Source organism: Salmo salar, chromosome ssa18 (genome assembly GCF_905237065.1).
Source record: "Salmo salar chromosome ssa18, Ssal_v3.1, whole genome shotgun sequence".
Taxonomy (NCBI): domain Eukaryota; kingdom Metazoa; phylum Chordata; class Actinopteri; order Salmoniformes; family Salmonidae; genus Salmo; species Salmo salar.
In genome coordinates, this window is record NC_059459.1 from 16897278 (window position 1) to 16918605 (window position 21328).

Below are 21328 nucleotides of genomic sequence, written 5' to 3' on the forward strand. Positions count from 1 at the left end.
ACACGGAGCTTTTTGGACATAAATGAGCTTTTTCGAACAAAACAACATTTGTTATGGACCTGGGATTCCTGGAAGTGACATCTGATGAAGAGAATCAAAGGCAATGGATTATTTACATAGTATTTTCGATTTTAGATCTCTCCAACATGGCGGTTAGTCTGTATCGCAAAGCGTATTTTTCTGGGCGCAGTGCTCAGATTATTGCAAAGTGTGATTTCCCAGTAAGGTTATTTTTAAATCTGGCAATCCGGTTGCGTTCAAGAGATGTAAATCTATAATTCTTTGAATGACAATATAATATTTTACCAATGTTTTCGAATAGTAATTATTTAATTTGTTGTGCTGATTTGACTGGCGGTATTGGAGGGAAAAGATTTCCTCAACATCAACGCCATAGTAAAACGCTGTTTTTGGATATAAATATGAACTTGATAGAACAAAAAATGCATGTATTGTCTAACATAATGTCCTAGGAGTGTCATCTGATGGAGATTGTCAAAGGTTAGTGCATAATTTTAGCTGGTTTTCTGCTTTTGGTGACGCATGTCTTTGCATTGACAAAACATTACACACAGCTATTTTCAATGTACTGTCCTAACATAATCTAACTTTATGCTTTCGCCGTAAAGCCTTTCTGAAATCGAACAACGTGGTTAGTTGTATGTTTGAGAAATTTGAATTATGACATTTAATTGTTTTCAAATTTGGCGCTCTTGATATTTCACCTGTTGTTGATAGGGTGTACCAGGGGTGGGACGCTTGCGTCCCACATAGCCCATAGAGGTTAAACAGCTTGGAAAATTCCAGAAAATGGGGTAATGACTTTAGAAGCTTCTGATAGGATAATTGACATCATTTAAGTCAATTGGAGGAGTACCTGTGGATGTATTTCAAGGCCTACCTTCAAACTCAGTGCCTCTTTGCTTGACATCATGGGAAAATCAAAATAAATCAGCCAAGACCTCAGAAAATAAATTGTAGACCTACACAAGTCTGGTTCATCCTTGGGAGTAATTTCCAAATGCCTGAAGGTACCACGTTCATCTGTACAAACAATAGTACGCAAGTATAAACACCATGGGACCACGTAGTCGTCATAACGCTCAGGAAGGAGACGCGTTCTGTCCTATAAAGGTAAACGTACTTTGGTGCGAAAAGTGCAAATCAATCCCAGAACAACAGCAAAGGACCTTGTGAAGATCCTGGAGGAAACAGGTACAAAAATATCTATATCAACAGTAAAACAAGTCCTATATCGACATAACCTGAAAGGCCGCTCAGCAAGAAAGAAGCCACTGCTCCAAAACCGCCATAAAAAACCCAGACTACGGTTTGCAACTGCACATGGGGACAAAGATCGTACTTTTTGGAGAAATGTCCTCTGGTCTGATGAAACAAAAATAGAACTGTTTGGCCATAATGACCATTCTATAAATCATTCTTATTTATGTCAGCATACAGTCCTCACCATATGTACAATATGTGGACAGTGAAGCTAAAACGTGAATGTACTCCAGTATTTTGGATTTTAGATCAAATTAGCAAAATTACATGATAGTACAGAATGCCACCTTTTATTTGAGGGCATTTTCATACATATGTTTTACCATTTAGTAGATGTGTGAATATTAAACAAAAACTGGAATCATTAACGTTTACAAAAAAAATACATAACAGAAAAAGAAAGTATTGCTACAAATGTTTAATTGTAGCTAATTAAACCAATCACACGCCAGGCACACAACCAATCCCTTTTCACGCAAAATTTCCCTCAGAACTGTGCCGCCCCTTTCTGTCAGCTAAGTAATAGCCTTAGCTATCAAGTTAGCTAGCAAGAACAACAATGAAATGTGGTGTAATTGAAGCTTTTTCTTTTACAAAAAAACAAATGATCATGACCAACTACAACCAAAAGATGATGATGGTGTCAGAGATGCTGCTACCGATCCACCTCCTCAGAAAAAGATGAACATGTTTCGAAGGGGTAGCGTCACAATTTCAAGTGGCTAAGGAGGGACAAAACTTGCAACACAATGTTCCGTGAGTACTGTTGAAAATGTGGAGTAATAGCAGTAGGGAAGACTTCTTTTGCCACTGGGTTCAACAACGTAAAACACGAGTCATTGCTAAAACATTACTTAAGCCTAAAGCACATCAAGTGCATAGGGGCAGGAGCAACATCACTACGTCTACTAGCTACCAGACGTATATTTGACAGGCAACAGGTGACAGCACAAGCCGGTGAACAGGCAGAACTAAAGATTAACTAAAGAACACACTTCAGAGAACAGGCCTTTCTAATCGACCTGGCCCTGGTATCCTGGAATGACATTGACCTCATCCTGTCAGTAGAGGATGCCTGGTTATTCTTTAAAAGTGCCTTCATTACCATCTTAAATAAGCATGCTCCATTCAAAAAAAATGTAGAACCAGGAATAGGTATAGCCCTCGGTTCACTCCAGACCCGTCTGCCCTTGACCGGCACAAAAAAACATCCTGTGGCGTTCTGCATTAGCGTCGAATAGGCCCCGTGATATGCAACTTTTCAGGGAAGTTAGGAACCAATACACACAGGCAGTTAGGAAAGCTAAGGCTAGCTTTTTCAAACAGAAATTTGCATCCTGTAGTACAAACTCCAAAAAGTTCTGGGACACTGTAAAGTCCATGGAGAATAAGAGCACCTCCTCCCAGCTGCCCACTGCACTGAGGCTAGGAAACACCGTCACTACCGATAAATCCACTATAATTGAGAATTTCAATAAGCATTTCTCTACGGCTGGCCATGCTTGACCTATCCTGGTCAACTGCCTGGCACCCTCCACAGCAACCCGCCCAAGCCCCCACCATTTCTCCTTCACCCAAATCCAGATAGTTGATGTTCTGAAAGAGCTGCAAAATCTGGACCCCTACAAATCAGCCGGGCTAGACAATCTGGACCCTCTCTTTCTAAAATTATCTTCCCAAATTGTTGAAACCCCTATTACTAGCCTGTTCAAACTCTTTCGTATCGTCCAAGATTCCCAAAGATTGGAAAGCTGCCGTGGTCATCACCCTCTTCAAAGGGGGTGACACTCTAGACCCAAACTGCTACAGACCTTTATCTAACCTACCCTACATTTCTAAGGTCTTCGAAAGCCAAGTTAACAGATTACTGACCATTTCGAATCCCACCGTACCTTCTCCGCTATGCAATCTGGTTTCAGAGCTGGTTGTCACCAAAGCCCCACATACTACCTACCACTGCAACCTGTACGCTCTCGTTGGCTGGCCCTCGCTTCATACTCGTCGCCAAACCCACTGGCTCCAGGTCATCTACAAGTATCTGATAGGTAAGGCCCCGCCTCATCTCAGCTCACTGGTCACCATAGCAGCACCCACCCGTAGCACGTGCTCCAGTAGGTATATCTCTCTAGTCACCCCCTAAGCCAATTCCTCCTTTGGCCGCCTTTCCTTCCAGTTCTCTGCTGCCAATGACTGGAATGAATTGCAAAAATCCCTGAAGCTAGAGACTTACCTCCCTCACTAGCTTTAAGCACCAGCTGTCTGAGCAGCTCACAGATCACTGCACATAGCCCATCCAACTACCTCATCCCCATACTGTATTTATTTATCTTGCTCCTTTGCACCACTGTATCTCTACTTGCACATTCATCTTCTGCACATCAATCACTCTAGTGTCTAATTGGTATATTGTAATTACTTCACCACCATGGCCTATTTATTGCCTTACCTCCCTTATCTTACCTCATTTGCACACACTGTATATAGATTTTCTTCAACTGTATTATTGACTATGTTTTGTTTATTCCATGTGTAGTTGTATATGTGGAACTGCTTTGCTTAATCTTGGCCAGGTCACAGTTGTAAATGAGAACTTGTTCTCAACTTGCCTACCTGGCTGAATAAAAGGTGAAATACAAAAAATACAAAGAACACTGCATTGCCAAAGAGGAGATGGTTCTTACCAAATTCAGGCCCATGTTTCTCAACCCAGTAAAATAATGGATTACAAATCAACCCGACATATGGAAGCATGGTGTCCTGCGCAAATGTTATTGGTAACATCGCGGACACTATCCGGTAAGAGGGTTAGTGCTATCTGGGATACTTGACGTCCCTACCCTAAACCTAAAAGCAACTTTATTTATTAGCTAGCCTGTTAGGGCTAGGGGGCAGTATTGACACGGCTGGATAAAAAACATACCCGATTTAATCTGGTTACCACTCCTACCCAGTAACTAGAATATGCATATACTTATTACATATGGATAGAAAACACCCTAAATTTTCTAAAACTGTTTGAATGGTGTCTGTGAGTATAACAGAACTCAAATGGCAGGTCAAAACCTGAGAGATTCCTTTACAGGAAGTGGCCTGTCTGACCATTTCTTGAACTTCTTTTCCATCTCTATCATTTACTAAGGATCTCTGCTCTAACGTGACACTTCCCACGTCGTCCATAGGCGCTCAGAGCCCGGGAAAAAACAGAATGTCGTCATTCCAGCCCCAGGCTGAAACACATTATCGCCTTTCTCAAGTGGCCGATCAAGGGACACTGGGCTTAGGCGCGTGACCCGACCGCCCCCGCCTTTGGGATTTTTTCCTCTGTTTGCCGAAAAGGAGATTCCCTGTCGGAATATTATCACTTTTCTACGAGAAAAATGTCGTAAAAATTGATTTTAAACAGCGGTTGACATGCTTCGAAGTACGGTAATGGAATATTTAGAATTTTATTGTCACAAATTGCGCCATGCGCGCGACACTTCTTTACTATTTCGGATAGTGTCTTGAACGCACGAACAAAACGCCGCTATTCGGATATAACGATGGATTATTTTGGACCAAACCAACATTTGTTATTGAAGTAGCAGTCCTGGGTGTGCATTCTGACGAAGACAACAAAAGGTAATCAAACTTTTATAATAGTAAATATGATTATGGTGAGTGCTAAACTTGCCGGGTGTCTAAATAGCGAGCCCGTGATGCCTGGGCTATGTACTTAGAATATTGCAAAATGTGCTTTCACCAAAAAGCTATTTTAAAATCGGACATATCGAGTGCATAGAGGAGGTCTGTATCTATAATTCTTAAAATAATTGTTATGCTTTTTGTGAACGTTTATCGTGAGTAATTTAGTAAAATGTTAGCGAATTCCCCGGAAGTTTGCCTGTCTGCTAGTTCTGAACGTCACATGCTAATGTAAAAAGCTGGTTTTTGATATAAATATGAACTTGATTGAACAAAACATGCATGTATTGTATAACATAATGTCCTAGGGTTGTCATCTGATGAAGATCATCAAAGGTGAGTGCTGCATTTAGCTGTCTTCTGGGTTTTGGTGACATTATATGCTGGCTTGAAAAATGGGTGTCTGATTATTTCTGGCTTGGTACTCTGCTGACATAATCTAATGTTTTGCTTTCGTTGTAAAGCCTTTTTGAAATCGGACAGTGTGGTTAGATTAACGAGAGTCTTGTCTTTAAATAGCTGTAAAATAGTCATATGTTTGAGAAATTGAAGTAATAGGATTTTTAAGATTTTGAAAATCGCGCCACAGGCTGCCAGTGGCTGTTACGTAGGTGGGACGAATTCGTCCCGCCTAGCCCAGAGAGGCTAGATTCTAGAGCAAAGAAACTGATTAGTTATTGTGAGAGACTAAACATTTATTTCATTATCCAAGTATCAGTTCATAGTCAGCATGTTGCCTTGTTACAAGATCATCATCATCATCATCATCATCATCATCATCATCATCATGTTAGCCAAATGCAGTAACGGATAACAGTTCAGTTTTCTGTTATCCTTTTGAATGCAATCAATGTTATGTTTTGTATGTTACATATGTTTATCCAAAACAAATCACCTATGTAAATATGTTTGCAGTTGTACTTTTGAATACAATTATAAAAAGTAGTTTTTATTCTAATGTCTTGCCCAATCTCTAATGACGTGTTCTACACAATCAAGATAATAACTGATGACAATTGAGAATGACAGGAATGTCATTTGCAGTAAAAAAATAAATAAAAAAAAATGAAAAAAAAAATACATTTTGTCTGGTCCTCCTTACTTTTTGAAGTTAGGAACATCAGTGCTACCAATGAAAAAATACATTTAGAGCCCTGCATACGTGGCGTTAACAGATTGTTGGACATCTATGAACACGCTGTCATATCATTGCAACGAGCCATTACATTGCTGAGAAGTGGGACATGTAGTCCCATGTACTGACCACTGAGAACATGGAAGAGGCACACAGCAAAGAACATAAAAACAGCATCTAAAAACAGCATTGTGTGTGGGGGACAGCAGTAAGGTAAGCGCCGTCTGGTAGCCTTGACTGTGATAAATGGAACTGCACTGCAACCTCAAGGTCATAACCAGGACCATATCTGCATTGTGAATTCACGTCATTTAATTTTAAGATTTAAAAAAATTATTTAAACGTTAAGAACATTTTTTAAAATTTGTTACATCCCTACCTAGGGCTGAAGCGGTCATGCCATTTTGTCAGCCGGTGATTGTCAAGCAAATAACTGCCGGTCTCACGGTAATTGACCATTAATTAACAAACACATTTAGCATCTCCTGGCTTCCACGCATAGCCTACAAGCTACTGATGCAGACCTTTGGAACATCTACATTTTAAAAAGTCTAATAAATCCAAGTAATATATCCTACACAATAAATGCATTATTTATTTTAGACACGTTTAAAGAAACATGTTATGAAGAAAATGTAGTCTATTTCAAAAGAACAGAATAGCACACTCTGATCTGGCTATGTCATATGGCTGTGAGCTACACTAGTTCATTTAGCAGACATGATTTTCTTAAAATTCAGTAGCATTATTTTATAGTATGAAGAATAAGATTAAATAGCTGAATGAAATAGAAATTATATTTTCTCCAAACGATGAGGGAACGCTCACACGCGGCTATTCTGTGTTGAGCGGTTAACAAAGAAACAGGTACTCCTATATGCTTAATTTAGAGTTATTTATGTAACTTTAGTTATGATACAAATGTTGGACTATATGTTCTGATTTTTTAATACATTCTAAGGCTGCATGATGCAACTAATGATGATTTGAAAAAAGTTGCATGAAAGGTTCATCAGTCTCTTATTCACAATTTGACAAGCACTTGATAATGCCTCAACTTTGCTGCATCCCCTGTGTGGCCAGTGGGCGTCGTGCCCTTGGGCTGAATATAATAATTATAATTCCCTTCTCCTGGCTGTGTGCCGAAGCACTTCTAACTCACATGGGTCTTTCTCACAGGCTACAAGTGAAGACCGACACATTGGGAAGCAACTGCGTGAGGCGCATATTGAAGATATTGGAAGAACTGTCCACATTTACTTTTTGTCAGCCGACAAGATGAGTATGCCTAATGAACAGCAAAAGCTCCAGCCTGTGTCAATCTACTATCCCCTTAGTACAAAAGTTGACCTATTCCTTCTGTGCCAGAAATAAATATTCCAAACATAGTCTGCAACAGCTGTGGGATGCGATAGATACCAAATTAATGCAACCACTAGCATTAAAAAACCTGTTTTAAGCAATGAGTCTGATGCAAAGATGAGAACATTTAGCTTAAAATGTTGATAAACTATTACGCTATTTCTTCACATTATAAGCGCAGCAATGCGCACACAGAAGTAGGCTATAATCACGAATGTTTCATTAGCAGAAAAACACCACGCTCCAATGTGACCACAAATGCGATTATGCACGTAATGAGTATTTTTATGGTAAATTATCTTACCCAAACTTGAAACTCACACGCTGCATATGTATGCCAGTTAGGCTCTACACCCGTTGTAAAGTGGATTAATGCGTTTCATTTTAAGAAGTCATTTGGCCACTTTAGTTGTGATACAAACCTTATGAGGCGTGCTACATGAGGTGTGAGACCTATGATTTGAAAAAGTTGCGGCGTAAGGTTAGTATTTGGTCCCATATTTCTTGTACCCAATGACAACAAACGTGCGGCTTGTTGGGTGCATTTGCTGTTTGTTTTGGGATGTTTATGGGACATGTCTTGTGAATGGTGTCTGGAGTAATTTTCTTTCTAACAGAGCAGAGACAATGTTTCTGAACACTTCTAAATTCATCCTGATGCTGCAATCATTAAGACAATAAAGTTACATAGGCTACAACAACAGATGCTAACCTCGAACCATTACCAGGGAAGAGGTTAGCATTTTTTGGGGTATAACGTTGCCATTATTCAGGATTTTTCATTATCATAGCAGCATCCAAGTGAATGTATGTGTTCAAACTAGGGCTGTCAAAGTTAACAAACTAAAAACGCATTGTGTTACATTTTTAATGCTGTAAATATTTTTTGACTCCATTAAATCGCATGTATTTCTTCACCGCACTGACCTTAAAACACATGTTACTGCATGGACCCTATACCACACACACTGCACTCGATGACAGCTGCTGTTATGTAGCACCTTCAGTCTTAAAAATCCACTATGCGCATAGCTTTGAGCAACAATTTTTAAAGGATAACTTAAGAGTTCAACCATAAACATGTTCCCAGGCGTTTCATTAGAGAACAGCAAAAACATCATTTGTGCACAAGTAGCTAGCTAGTTAAGCTAACATTAGCTATCTAGCTAACCAAAAGATTGTTTACTATGCCATGGCTGAATGCCTCTTAATATAGCTCTAATTTCCCACAAAGGTCCCCCCCCATCCATAACATTATAATAAAGTTGAAGCTCATTTACCGCATTTCTATACAATTTAAAAATGTTAAAATGCTATTTGGAGATCTCAAAAACAAGCAAAAATCACATTGGTTGCTGTAGCTTCTTCATTCACGCCAGCCAATCTACAAACACATAGCCTATTAGCTGCTACATGAATTCACATGAACTCATCACCGGATTAAAAACTATAATTTAATACATACAGAAAAGTTAGCAGAAAATATATTATTAACCAATTGTGAACAAATACATTTGCTTGAAATATTTATTTTTCAGTTTTACTGCTTATTTCCTGCAATTCTACACATTTTGCCATGGGGTGGGGAGACATTTTTGCAGTTTTAAAAAGCCAATTTCCTGCAGTTCTACACAAAATGCCATGACTTATGCCATGTTAATATGACATCAGAGTAAACGCTCATGAATTACCGACCGGGCTCGCAGGGTTAGTTAGGGCCCCCAGGCACATGCCCTGTCGGTAATTCGCCCATGACTACTACAAGTTTAAATAGCTGGCTAGACTAATTTACCAATCTAAAAAAATGTTTAGCTGACATTGTCTAATTGAGTGACTGTCAGTGAGTGACATAACAAGCGGAAAACTGCTGATGCACAACCAAGTTTCGAAATTGCACATTGTGTATTCTACTATTCTAACGATCAACAACAAGTTGAGACGCCAACGGAGTTCCTTAATAGAAAAAATACAAATGTGTTCTATTTCCGAAGTCCCGACCTCTGGGTCCTCATATGTAGCTACGGCCGTGTGTGTGCACGTGAAAGTGTTAACCTTCAAGAACATTGATAACAGGGAGTAGGCCACAGGTGGCTGCTGAGGGGAGAAGTGCTCATAATAAATGGAGCAAATGGAATGACGTCAAACACATGGCAACCATGTGTTTTATGTATTTGATACCATTCCAGCCATTACCATGAGCCCGTTCTCCCCAATGTTCCTAGGCCGTCATTGAAAATAAGAATCTGTTCTTACCTGACTTGCCTAGTTAAATAAAGGTAAAATAAAAAAAATACAAATGTAAAAGGTGCCACCAACCTCCTGTGGAGTAGGCCTACATAAACATTGGGAGCATTTTGTTTATGATACCGATTAATTATGTTTCCGGCCCTGCAATGCACTGCTTGTTAAATGGACAAATCTTTCTTTAGGACCAAATTTTAGCAAATTCAAAAATGTTGATTAAATCGCAAAAACGAACAGAATTCAGTTGATTAATCACGATTCATTATTTAAAAAATTGTTTGACAGCCCTAGTTCAAACATCTTCTATTCTCACTTACAAAAAATGTAATACAAAATTACACCTGACATTGGGCAAGGCAAACTGGGCGGCAGGTAGCCTAGTGGTTAGTGTTGGACTAGTAACCGAAAAGTTGCAAAATCGAATCCATGAGCTGACAAGGTCAAAATCTGTCGTGGGCAGAACTGTTCCTAGGCCATCATTGACAATAAGAATTTGTTCTTAACCGACTTCCCTAGTTAAATAAAAGGTAAATATATATATATTTTTAAATGCACCCAATGACTCACAACCTTGATGCAGTCATTACATGCAAGGGATATGAAACAAAATACTAAACTTTAGACTAATTGAATACACTAAGTGAATTTGTCCAAATACTTATGATTTCTTCAAACAGATCTGTATGAAAATACCCTCAAATAAAGAGTGACATTCTGTCCTATCACCTTATAGTAATCATTTGATCTTATAATCAAAATGCTGGAGTACAGAGCCAAAATTAAGATTTTAGCTTCACTGTCCAAAGTATACAGTATATAGCCTTTCATCTTTCTCTTGGTATGGTAAGCCACATGAACAGGAACTGATTTATGACTGGACTGATAAGCCTCAGGTTGAAGTCAGACAGATTCCTGGAATTTCAGTCTGGAGTGGACCTAGTGACACTTCCCTTTTTTTCCACTTTCCTTTTCATCCTCCTCTCTATTACATTTTAATCATTTAGCAGGATGCACTTATCCAGAGCAACTTACAGTTAGTGCATTCATCTTAAGATAGCTTAGTGAAACAACCATTTATATCACTGTTGTAGTAAGTACAGCAAAGTCAGTGACAGTACAAAAAAGACAAGTGCAAGGTTTTTTTATTATTTTTTGGGGGGTGGGGGGGTGAAACATATGTCTTATTTAAAGACACTCTTTGAAGAGGTAGGTTTTCAGATGTTTTCGGAACATGGGCAGGGACTCTTGTCATAGCATCAAGGGGAAGCTGGTTCCAAAACTGAGGTGCCTGGACAGAGAAGAGCTTTGACTGGGCTGAGCAGGTGCTGACTTCCCATAAGGGTGGGATGGCCAACAGTTACAGAGGTGGCAGAATGGAGTGCTCAGGTTGGGATGTAGGGTTTGCGCATTGCCTAAATGTAGGGAGGGGCAGTTCACATTGCTGCACCGTAGGTAAGCACTATGATCTTGTAGTGGGTTTAGACTGAAGCCAGTGGAGTGTATGGAGTAGTGGGTTGACATGGGAGAACTGGTAAAGGTTGCACACTAGACAGGTTGCAACGTTCATTGCAGGATTTTATGGCACAAGCGGTGACCCCAGCCAACAGAGAGATGCAGTAGTCTTTGCTCTCTGGGAGGGGGACACAGTGGAGTTGTCGACTGTGATGGAGAGGTCATGAGCAGGCAGACCTTCCCCGGGAAGACGAGCATCTCCGTCTTGTTGAGGTTGAGCTTGAGGTGGTGGGCCGACATCCAAGCTGAGATGCGTGTCGCCCCCTGGGTGTCAGAAGGGTCAAAGGAAAAAAGTAGTTAAGTGTCATCTACATAGCAATGATAGGAGAGACCATGAGAGAATATGACAGAGCCGAATGACTTGGTGTATAGAGAAAAGAGGAGCTTTGGCAGAGCGGAGATCCTCCGTGACACAGAGAGCAGTCTCAGTTGACTGACCCGTCTTGAAGCCTGACTGATTAGGGTCATGAAGATCATTCTGAGAGAGAACTTGACAGTTGGTCAGAGATGGCACGTTCAAGTGTTTTGGAAAGAAAAGGAGGGATTCCAGTCTATAGTTTTTGACAGAGGGATCGAGTGTTGGTTTCTTTTATTTAAATATTTTTTTTATTTACCCCCTTTTTCGATTTTGTTTCATCGCCGCAACTCCCCAGCGCACTCGGGAGGCGAAGATCGAGTCATGTGTTCTCCGAAACATGACCAGCCAAATCGCGCTTCTTAACACCCGCTCGCTTAACCCGGAAGCCAGCCGCACCAATGTGCTGGAGGAAACACAGTTCACCTGATGACCAAAGTCAGCCTGCAAACGCCCAGCCCGCCACAGGAGTAGCTAGAGCACTATGAGCCAAGTAAAGCCCCCCCCGGCCAAACCCGCCCCTAACCCGCTGGGCCAATTGTGCGCTGCCCTATGGGACTCCCGATCTCGGCCGGTTATGATACGGCCCAGGTTAACAAACAGATCAACGACCATTTCGAATCCAACCATACCTTCTCCGCTATGCAATCTGGTTTCCAAGCTGGTCATGGGTACACCTCAGCCACACTCAAGGTCCTAAACGATATCATAAGCGCCATCAATAAAAGACAGTACTGTGCAGCCGTCTTCATCAACCTGGCCAAGGCTTTCGACTCTGTCAAATCACCGCATTCTTATCGGCAGACTCAGTAGCCTTGATTTCTCAAATGACTGCCTTGCCCGGTTCACCAACGACTTCTCAGATAGAGTTCAGTGTGTCAAATCGGAGGGCCTGTTGTCCGGACCTCTGGCAGTCTCTATGGGGGTGCCACAGGGTTAAATTCTCGGGCCGACTCTTTTCTCTGTATATATCAATGATGTTGCTCTTGCTGCTGGTGATTCTCTGATCCACCTCTACGCAGATGACACCATTCTGTATACATCTGGCCCTTCTTTGGACACTTATCAAACCTCCAAACAAGCTTCAACGCCATACAACACTTCCTCCGTGGCCTCCAACTGCTCTTAAATGCTAGTAAAACTAAATGCATGCTCATCAACCGATCGCTGCCCGCACCCGCCCGACTAACATCACTAATCTGGACGGTTCTGACTTGGTATTTGTAGTTGTCCACATATTCTTAGGTATCTGGTTAGACTGTAAACTCTCCTTCAAAACTCACATTAAGCATCTCCAATCCAAAATTCAATTTCGCAACAAAGCTGCCTTCACTCATGCTGCCAAACATACCCGCATAAAACGGACTATCCTACCAATCCTTGACTTTGGTGAAGTCATTTAAAAAAATAGCCTCCAACAATCTACTCAGCAAATTGGATGTAGTCTATCACAGTGCCATCTGTTTTGTCACTAAATCTCCATATACTACCCACCACTGCGACCTGTATGCTTTTGATGGCTGGCCCTCGCTACATATCCATCGCCAAACCCACTGGATCCAGGTCATCTAAGTCTATGCTAGGTAAAGCCCCACTGGTTACCATAGCACCACCCAGCCGTAGCCCGCGCTCCAGCAGGTATATTTCATTGGTCATCCCCAAAGCCAACACCTCCTTTGGCCACCTTTCCTTCCAGTTCTCTGCTGCCAATGACCGGAACGAACGGCAAAAGTCACTGAAGCTGGAGACATATCACTCTCACTAACTATAAGCGATCACAGCACCTGTACACAGCCCATCTGTAAATAGCCCACCCAACTACCTCATCCCCATATTGTTACTTTTTTTTTTGCTCTTTTGCACCCCAGTATCTCTACTTGCACATCATCATCTGCACATCTATCACTCAAGTGTTAATGCTAAATTGTAATCATTTCGCCACTATGGCCTATTTATTACCGTACCTTCCTAATCTTACTACATTTGCACACACTGTATATATATTTTTCTATTGTGTTATTGACTGTACGTTTGTTTATCCCATGTGTAACTTTGTTGTCGCACCGCTTTGCTTAATCTTGGCCAGGTTGCAGTTGTAAATGAGAACTTGTTCTCAACTAGCCTACCTGGTTAAATAAAGGTGAACTCAAATTAAAATAAAACTGAAACTATGAACCATGAAAAACAGTCCCAGACCATTATTCCTCCTCCACCAAACTTTACAGTAGGCACTATGTATTCGGGGAAGGTAGCGTTCTCCTGGCATCTGCCAAACCCAGATTTGTCTGTCGGACTGACCGATGGTGAAGCGTGATTTATCACTCCAGAGAACGCGTTTCCACTGCTCCAGAGTACAATGTTGGCCAGCTTTACACCACTCCAGCCGGCGCTTGGCATTGCGCATGGTGATCTTAGGCTCCTGCTCGGCCATGGAAACCCATTTCATGAAGCTCCCGACAAACAGTTCATGTGCGTACGTTGCTTCCAGAGGTAGCTCCTGCTCGGCAGTGAGTGTTCAAACCGAGGACATACAATTTTGTAAGCACTCAGCGGTCCCGTTCTGTGAGCTTGTGTGGCCTACCACTTTGCAATGTGACCTACCACTTTGCGGCTGAGCCATTTTTGCTCCTAGACGTTTCCACGTCACAATAACAGCACTTACAGTTGAGCACGGCAGCTCTAGCAGGGCAGAAATCTGACGAACTGATTTGTTAGAAAGGTGGCATCCTATGACGATGCCACGTTGAAAGTCACTGATCTCTTCATTAAGGCCATTCTACTGCCAATGTTTGTCTATGGAGATTGCAAGGCGGTGTCCTCGATTTTATACACCCGTCAGCTGGAATAGCCGAATCCACTAATTTAAAGGGGTGTCCGCATACTTTTGTATATATAGTGTAGCTGACACTGGACCAAAGTAAGTTTGCGCTCTCCCTGGTGCACATCCACATTCAACACCTAGGTGCATTCTGCTGATTTCTCATATAAATACCCATATTACATCAGGTTACAGACCAGCTAACTAGGTCTAAGACCCCTAGCGAGTGCAACAATTTTAGCAGGCTAGTTATTGGTTTCGTAACAGCCACAAATACTGAGCATTCAGCAGTTCAAAGCAATGATTAAAGGTGTCCCCATGCTTCTTGTCTGAAACAGTTCTTGCATATATTATGACAACATTTTGGTCTTCGGCAAGCGGTTTTACGTTTTTTCCTGAGGGTAGCCGAAGTCCTGTAGCTGAAGTCTACGCCCCTTCGTCTGATTAGTCAACAGTATGGATTCTTCCATTAAGTGTTTGTCGTCATTCAACAAGAGACGACTGGTTTTCATGCACATTTTTTCTCTTGATAAATACTGCATCAAACACTAAGACATCCTTGGAAAAATTTGATTTCTTTAGTTATTTTAGATTAACTCAGATTATTTTGAGGAAATGTATACTGGCTACGGTGTCTCGAGCGACAAGTACTTTTGCCGCTTTTTTCAAGCAAAGGTCTTTTAAGGGAGTATTCGAGGCACAGATGTTCACTTAGCCTAGCCGAGTTCTGCTAGGAGCAAACCAAACCTAGCATGCAGATGCCTTAACCTCTTACATCTAGACGTTCCGCTAGCGGAACAACTGCTCCAATATCCAATGATAGGCGTGGCGCGAATTACAAATTCCTCAAAAATACAAAAACTTCAATTTTTCAAACATATGACTATTTCACAGCATTTTAAAGATAAGACTCTCCTTTATCTAACCACACTGTCCGATTTCAAAAAGGCTTTACAGCGAAAGCAAAACATTAGATTATGTCAGCAGAGTACCAAGCCAGAAATAATCAGAGACCCATTTTTCAAGCTAGCATTTAATGTCACAAAAACCCAAAAGACAGCTAAATGCAGCACTAACCTTTGATGAACTTCATCAGATGACACACCTAGGACATTATGTTATACAATACATGCATGTTTTGTTCAATCAAGTTCATATTTATATCAAAAAACAGCTTTTTACATTAGCATGTGACGTTCAGAACTAGCATACCCCCCGCAAACTTCCGGGGAATTTGCTAACAATTTACTAAATTACTCACGATAAACGTTCACAAAAAGCATAACAATTATTTTAAGAATTATAGATACATAACTCCTCTATTCACTCGATATGTCCGATTTTAAAATAGCTTTTTGGTGAAAGCACATTTTGCAATATTCTAAGTACATAGCCCAGGCATCACGGGCTAGCTATTTAGACACCCGGCAAGTTTAGCACTCACCAATATCAGATTTACTATTATAAAAGTTTGATTACCTTTTGTTGTCTTCGTCAGAATGCACTCCCAGGACTGCTACTTCAATAACAAATGTTGGTTTGGTCCAAAATAATCCATCGTTATATCCGAATAGCGGCGTTTTGTTCGTGCGTCCCAGACACTATCCGAATGGTAAAGAAGGGTCGCGCGCATGGCGCAATTCGTGACAAAAAAAATCTAAATATTACATTACCGTACTTCGAAGCATGTCAACCGCTGTTTAAAATCCATTTTTATGCCATTTGTCTCGTAAAAAAGCGATAATATTCCGACCGGGAATGTCCATTTAGCTAAACAGAGGAATGAAAACAAACCTTTCGGTCGAAGCGGGCACGAGCCTGAGTCTCACAGTACTGTAACCAGCCACTACCCAAACGCGCTACTTTGTTTCAGCCAGAGCCTGCAAAGCTACGATTCCGCTTTTTGCCGCCTTCTGAGAACCTATGGCAGCCGTAGGAAGTGTCACGGGACAGCTAAGATCCTCACTCTTCAATAAACAGAGACAAGAAGAACGACACCTTGTCAGACAGGCCACTTCCTGAATGAAACCTTCTCAGATTTTGGCCTGCCATATGAGTTCTGTTATACTCACAGACACCATTCAAACAGTTTTAGAAACTTTAGGGTGTTTTCTATCCATATGTAATAAGTATATGCACATTCTAATTACTGGGTAGGAGTGGTAACCAGATTAAATCGGGTACGTTTTTTTATCCAGCCGTGAAAATACTGCCCCCTAGCCATAACAGGTTTTAAGTAGGCTAATATGTCTGGCTAGGGCAATTCTAGTTATCTCCACTTTCTTTCTTTGTCATTTACCTCTCATCCCCTTTCCCTTCTACCCTCCTCCACCGCTAAAGCATCACATGTACCATAGGCTGTTACAGCAGCCTTACTGTATTTCCTATTGAATGCCACAACCCCATGAAAGCCTTTGATTTACTATATGAAATGAATGGTATAAAAATAGAGTGGGTGTGTTCTATGGAAAGACAGTTCAAAAGAGAGTAACCCTATTACTCTCACATTCAGAGTGAAGATCTATTGAGTGTTTATTGGAATCAGTAGATCTTCTACCCCTTTTCACAGCACTAAGGGGTGTGGTGATGCTGTGTGTAGGTCTATAATTACTCTTTCTCCCCCGAGTGAGATAGCAGGGTTTACACAGTTAACTCAGCCATGATATATGCCTGGCTGGGGATATGAGTCCTTGAGGCCTTTGACCTCCAGAAGCATTTTTAGGATGAAGAGACTCACTATCTAAAGTCCCAGCAAGTTCCCAGCACATAACCACCAGATTTATTGAAAGAGGAGCTTCTCACTGAGTTCACAGCTTAAATGTGGTAGATGTCATTACTACAGAGAGATTAGACTTTGAGCTGTGGGTTCGTGACTCTATGGTAAGGCGTGCTAAACTACAACTAAATCACTTCAGCCTATGACATCACATTTCAGATGGCGGGTATTTATAAATCTGATGCATGGATATTGAGAGGAGAAAAAGAAAGAACATGGGGACTGATTAATGTTAACTAACCCAAACTTCCTCTCAAATAAGTATCAACTTGAGTAACTTGACAAAACACAACTAGAACAGGCCATTAAGGACAGAACAAAAACAAACCACAAGGAGTTTCAGGAAGGCGCCTCCTATCTACCACCCCCCCCCCCTCCTAATCTTCTCCTTTGTTCATCTTCTCTCCCTCCATACCTTGAAGAAGCTCCCTTTCTTCTCCCTCAGGCTGGGTTGGATGAGTGTGCTTGTTGACATGCTATCCTCCTGTCCTTCGTCGTGCCTGTGTTTGTTTCTGTGGGGAAGAAAAATGTCATTAGCTGGGTTTGTTTCCTTACAATTGACAACAGATTTTCATTCAAATAATTTTAAATCTGCACATTTTCCCACCAGCGGGGTGTTTACGTCAAACTGACGTGTTGCGGATAAAAGGATGCACGTGATGACGTAGTGCATATAAAGATAACTTTAAAAAATACAAGTTTAAACATAGGTTTTCGTCGCAATGTCAACTCTACTGGTGGTTTTGTCTGTAAAAATGTTGCGTTAAGTAGCGAGTGTGCCCTATCTAAGCCAACAGCTCACATTTACATTTACATTTTAGTCATTTAGCAGACGCTCTTATCCAGAGCGACTTACAGTAGTGAATGCATACATTTCATAAATTTTTTCTCACAGATGCAGTGCAGTTATACCCCACATGATGAGTGTAAGGACAAAAGACCGAGATTATTTTTAATTGTCAAACGACAGTCAAGCATCAATCATCATGTCACCAGCATAAGACCCTCGATATTTATTGGAAAGTAGCATCAAGCTCATCACCGTGCACGTTCACCACCCAGTGAAGATCATCATAACGTATTTCATCTGTAGCCTAATAAACTGCATGTTTTCCCCGAGTCGTAGTGGGAGGACCACACAACATGTCATCGCGTGACTCCAACTTTACTTCCATATGATGGTTATTATATCAATATTTCTATTGCGTTTTCTCGCATGATTTATTTTAACGACACAAAGATCGCACCCTAGCGTATTTTGTTTTGTCGACATTTGGAATGTTTACCGTAAGTTTGCTGTTTCCATCAGGCCTGTCGTGACATTTTAAATCCAGTTAGGCAAGTGTATGCCCTCCAGTACTGTCTAGTCCCCAATTACATTCAGTTATGAGCCGATTTTTCCAGATATAGCATTTGACAAAAACATAATTATTTCAAACCTTGATTACATTTGGATACGATCACATACAGTACCTTCTGATAGTATTCACACCTCTAGACTTTTTCCACATTTTGACATGTCACAGCCTGAATTTAAAAATGATTAAATTGAGGTGGGAAAAAATGTCTACACACAATACCCCATAACGTGAAAGTGGAATTTACACTTAAATGTCGAGTCAATACGTATTCAACCCCTTTGTAAGGCAAGCCTAAATAAGTTCAGGAGTAAAAATGTGCTTAACAAGTCATATAATAAGTTGCATGCACTCACTGTGTGCAATAATGTATAACGTGATCTCAAAAGCTCGCAACTGGCGATGATTGGAAGACTGCTCCTGCCTGTCGATGCAATAGCCTATAGTCCTCCTCGACGCGCTCTGCAGAAATTTGGAGAACAGCAATACATCACATCCATAGGACATGATCCAATTCTGATTGGAGTGTAAGTGTTTGATATTGTAACGTGTGATTATTTTACCTTACATTTTTTACTTGTCCCGGGCAAGCGGACATGCATTAATATCGAGCCCTGTATCGTTGTGCATCATCGCAGAAGAAAATAATTACATGAGCTCCAATACCATCATGTTTGTGCCTGCTGATTGGTTGCCTTGGTTAGGAGTAAGAACCAGAAGGTTACACTTGCAGCTCTATTATTGTTTTTGCATCTCAGGCTTCTTGTTTTTTCCTTTTTATGATTTGAGTGCAAGTACTGAGCACTATATCCATCAAAACAAACCGTTTGCTCGAAAGGCAAAAAATGCCGGGTCGTTCCAACAATTAGCTGCCTTTCACCCTTGGCAGTTTCTGATTCAGGGATACAGTATATTCAACCAAACTCTGCCCAGGTGTCTTTCTAGGCCTGCTACAAGTTCGAGTAGTGTAACTTGCTGGAAAAAAACGTTGATTTCACAACTTTTACATTCGGTCATAAAGTGCCATAAATCCCCTTGTCACAGGGGGAATGGAAGCGTGTTATGTGCAACAGGGAGGGATAATTGAACACACTCTTTTTTTAATGTATTGTTAAAATAATTCTAGCCTGTCTAAGGGTAACAGGGTTGACTTGTTATGCTCGACCTGCTCAGTTTTCCACCACAAAACACCAGAAAATGGCCAAAGAGTAGAACCAGCTCTTTTCTTAGATGTTCAATGTTGATTTTTGATTTTTTTTAAAGGAATAGTTTCACCATATTAAAAAGAGTTCAGTTCACGTAACAGGGTTGATCTTAAAATTAGGGACCAGGTTGTATTTTATTTTTTTACCTTAAAATTACATGAAATAAATCAATCTTCAGGAATTACTTTTCATAGCAACAAAATAACTAGGGCTTTACAATGATGGTGAAAACTTGGGAGAAATGTTAAAATGAAGGAATGCTGAATTTAGGCACTTTAGCAAGTCTTTATTCATATTATAGATTTGATTTATTGAATTTTGAATGTTGCCTTTATTAAAAGAGCACTTCATTTAATATAACAGGCTTTTAAAATGCAATATTTGTGCACAATTTCTACCTAAAATATCAAAGGGACGCAAAAGGTACTCATTTAGTAGTAGTAGTAATAAATGGGTGGAATATGCCATCTGAAAAGACAAAACAAGCCATTCATATGCTAATGTTAAGGTAGGGCTGGAAAATTGCAGTATCTTTATGTCCCTTCTCTATGTGAGAGGGCAGCCTCGTCATAAACCTGCATTTCCTCTGAGTGGACAAGCTTTGATAAGTATTGTGGTTAACCAATTGTGAGCGAGTAAACTCCAACCACTGGCCAGCACACAGTATAAGACATGACACATCTGAGACTGTGGACTGTAGTTAGAGGAGCAGACAATCTGAACTATCCCTCCAAGATCCAAGGACTAGTTCTACTTCTAAATAATATTCAGGAAGATTTGAACACAAAGAACCTGCTATTCTCTATCGGAGAGAGGGGAAAAATGATGAGCTAAGTAATTAACTGCCAGTCTTAGCACACTTCTTAAATTCCTTACCTCAAGTTATACTATGACTTCAATAAAGCTCAACAGTAATATTGTGTGCCCTCTCAACATCTCAACTCTTCAAGGCGAGCTTGATCTGTCTGCCTGTGTTTTCTGGAATATTTCAGGGAAAACCTTGTACTTTCTGATTATTTTTCTCCTCTCTCGATTACCACCTACCTACTCATTAGATTGGTGAGACTTAAAGGATGGCAGCAGTCCTGCACATTGTTTAAGAATTCATTGATCTGTGGTCTTTTGCAAAGCTTTGTTATAGCGTTCCCTGTGATCTACTATCTTTTGCTCAGACGTACTGTGATTTTAGGGGAATGGTGCACGGTATATTATTTTGTTATGGTTACTGTGTTTTTTAGCTGATGACTATGGATCGCATGGCAATAGAAATATGTGTTTATTTTCCAAAGAATCCACAACCGGAGCAAAACTCCCAGGAATGTGTAGCCTTGGGGCTAATCTGGGTGCTGCGTTGGCAGTAATCATCTTGTCCTGCTCAACCCACAGGATGCATTCATTTTAACAGAGCCACTGCAGGGCTGCTCTGTGAGCCTAGAATTGCGAGAGCATCTATGAGCTTCAGTGCTATGGAAATGGTACTGCTCTATGGCCCTCCCACTATAATCATGACTTTTCAATAACAATCTTCTGCTTCTGTTGTGGATGCATGTACATGGAGGCACACAGGGCTGTGGCTCTCCAAATCTTGTTCAAAG

At 40.8% G+C, this 21328-nt stretch overlaps 1 protein-coding gene across 1 annotated transcript in view; it reads right to left on the reverse strand.

Moving 5' to 3' along the window:
- Positions 1 to 21328, reverse strand: part of rin2a (Ras and Rab interactor 2a) — a 66875-nt gene that overhangs the window by 32027 nt on the left and 13520 nt on the right. The window contains exon 2 of the mRNA XM_014154583.2: positions 17586 to 17682. Within this exon, the coding sequence (XP_014010058.1) occupies positions 17586 to 17645 (60 nt within the window). The 5' untranslated portion in view covers positions 17646 to 17682. The remainder of the gene's footprint in view (positions 1 to 17585; positions 17683 to 21328) is intronic.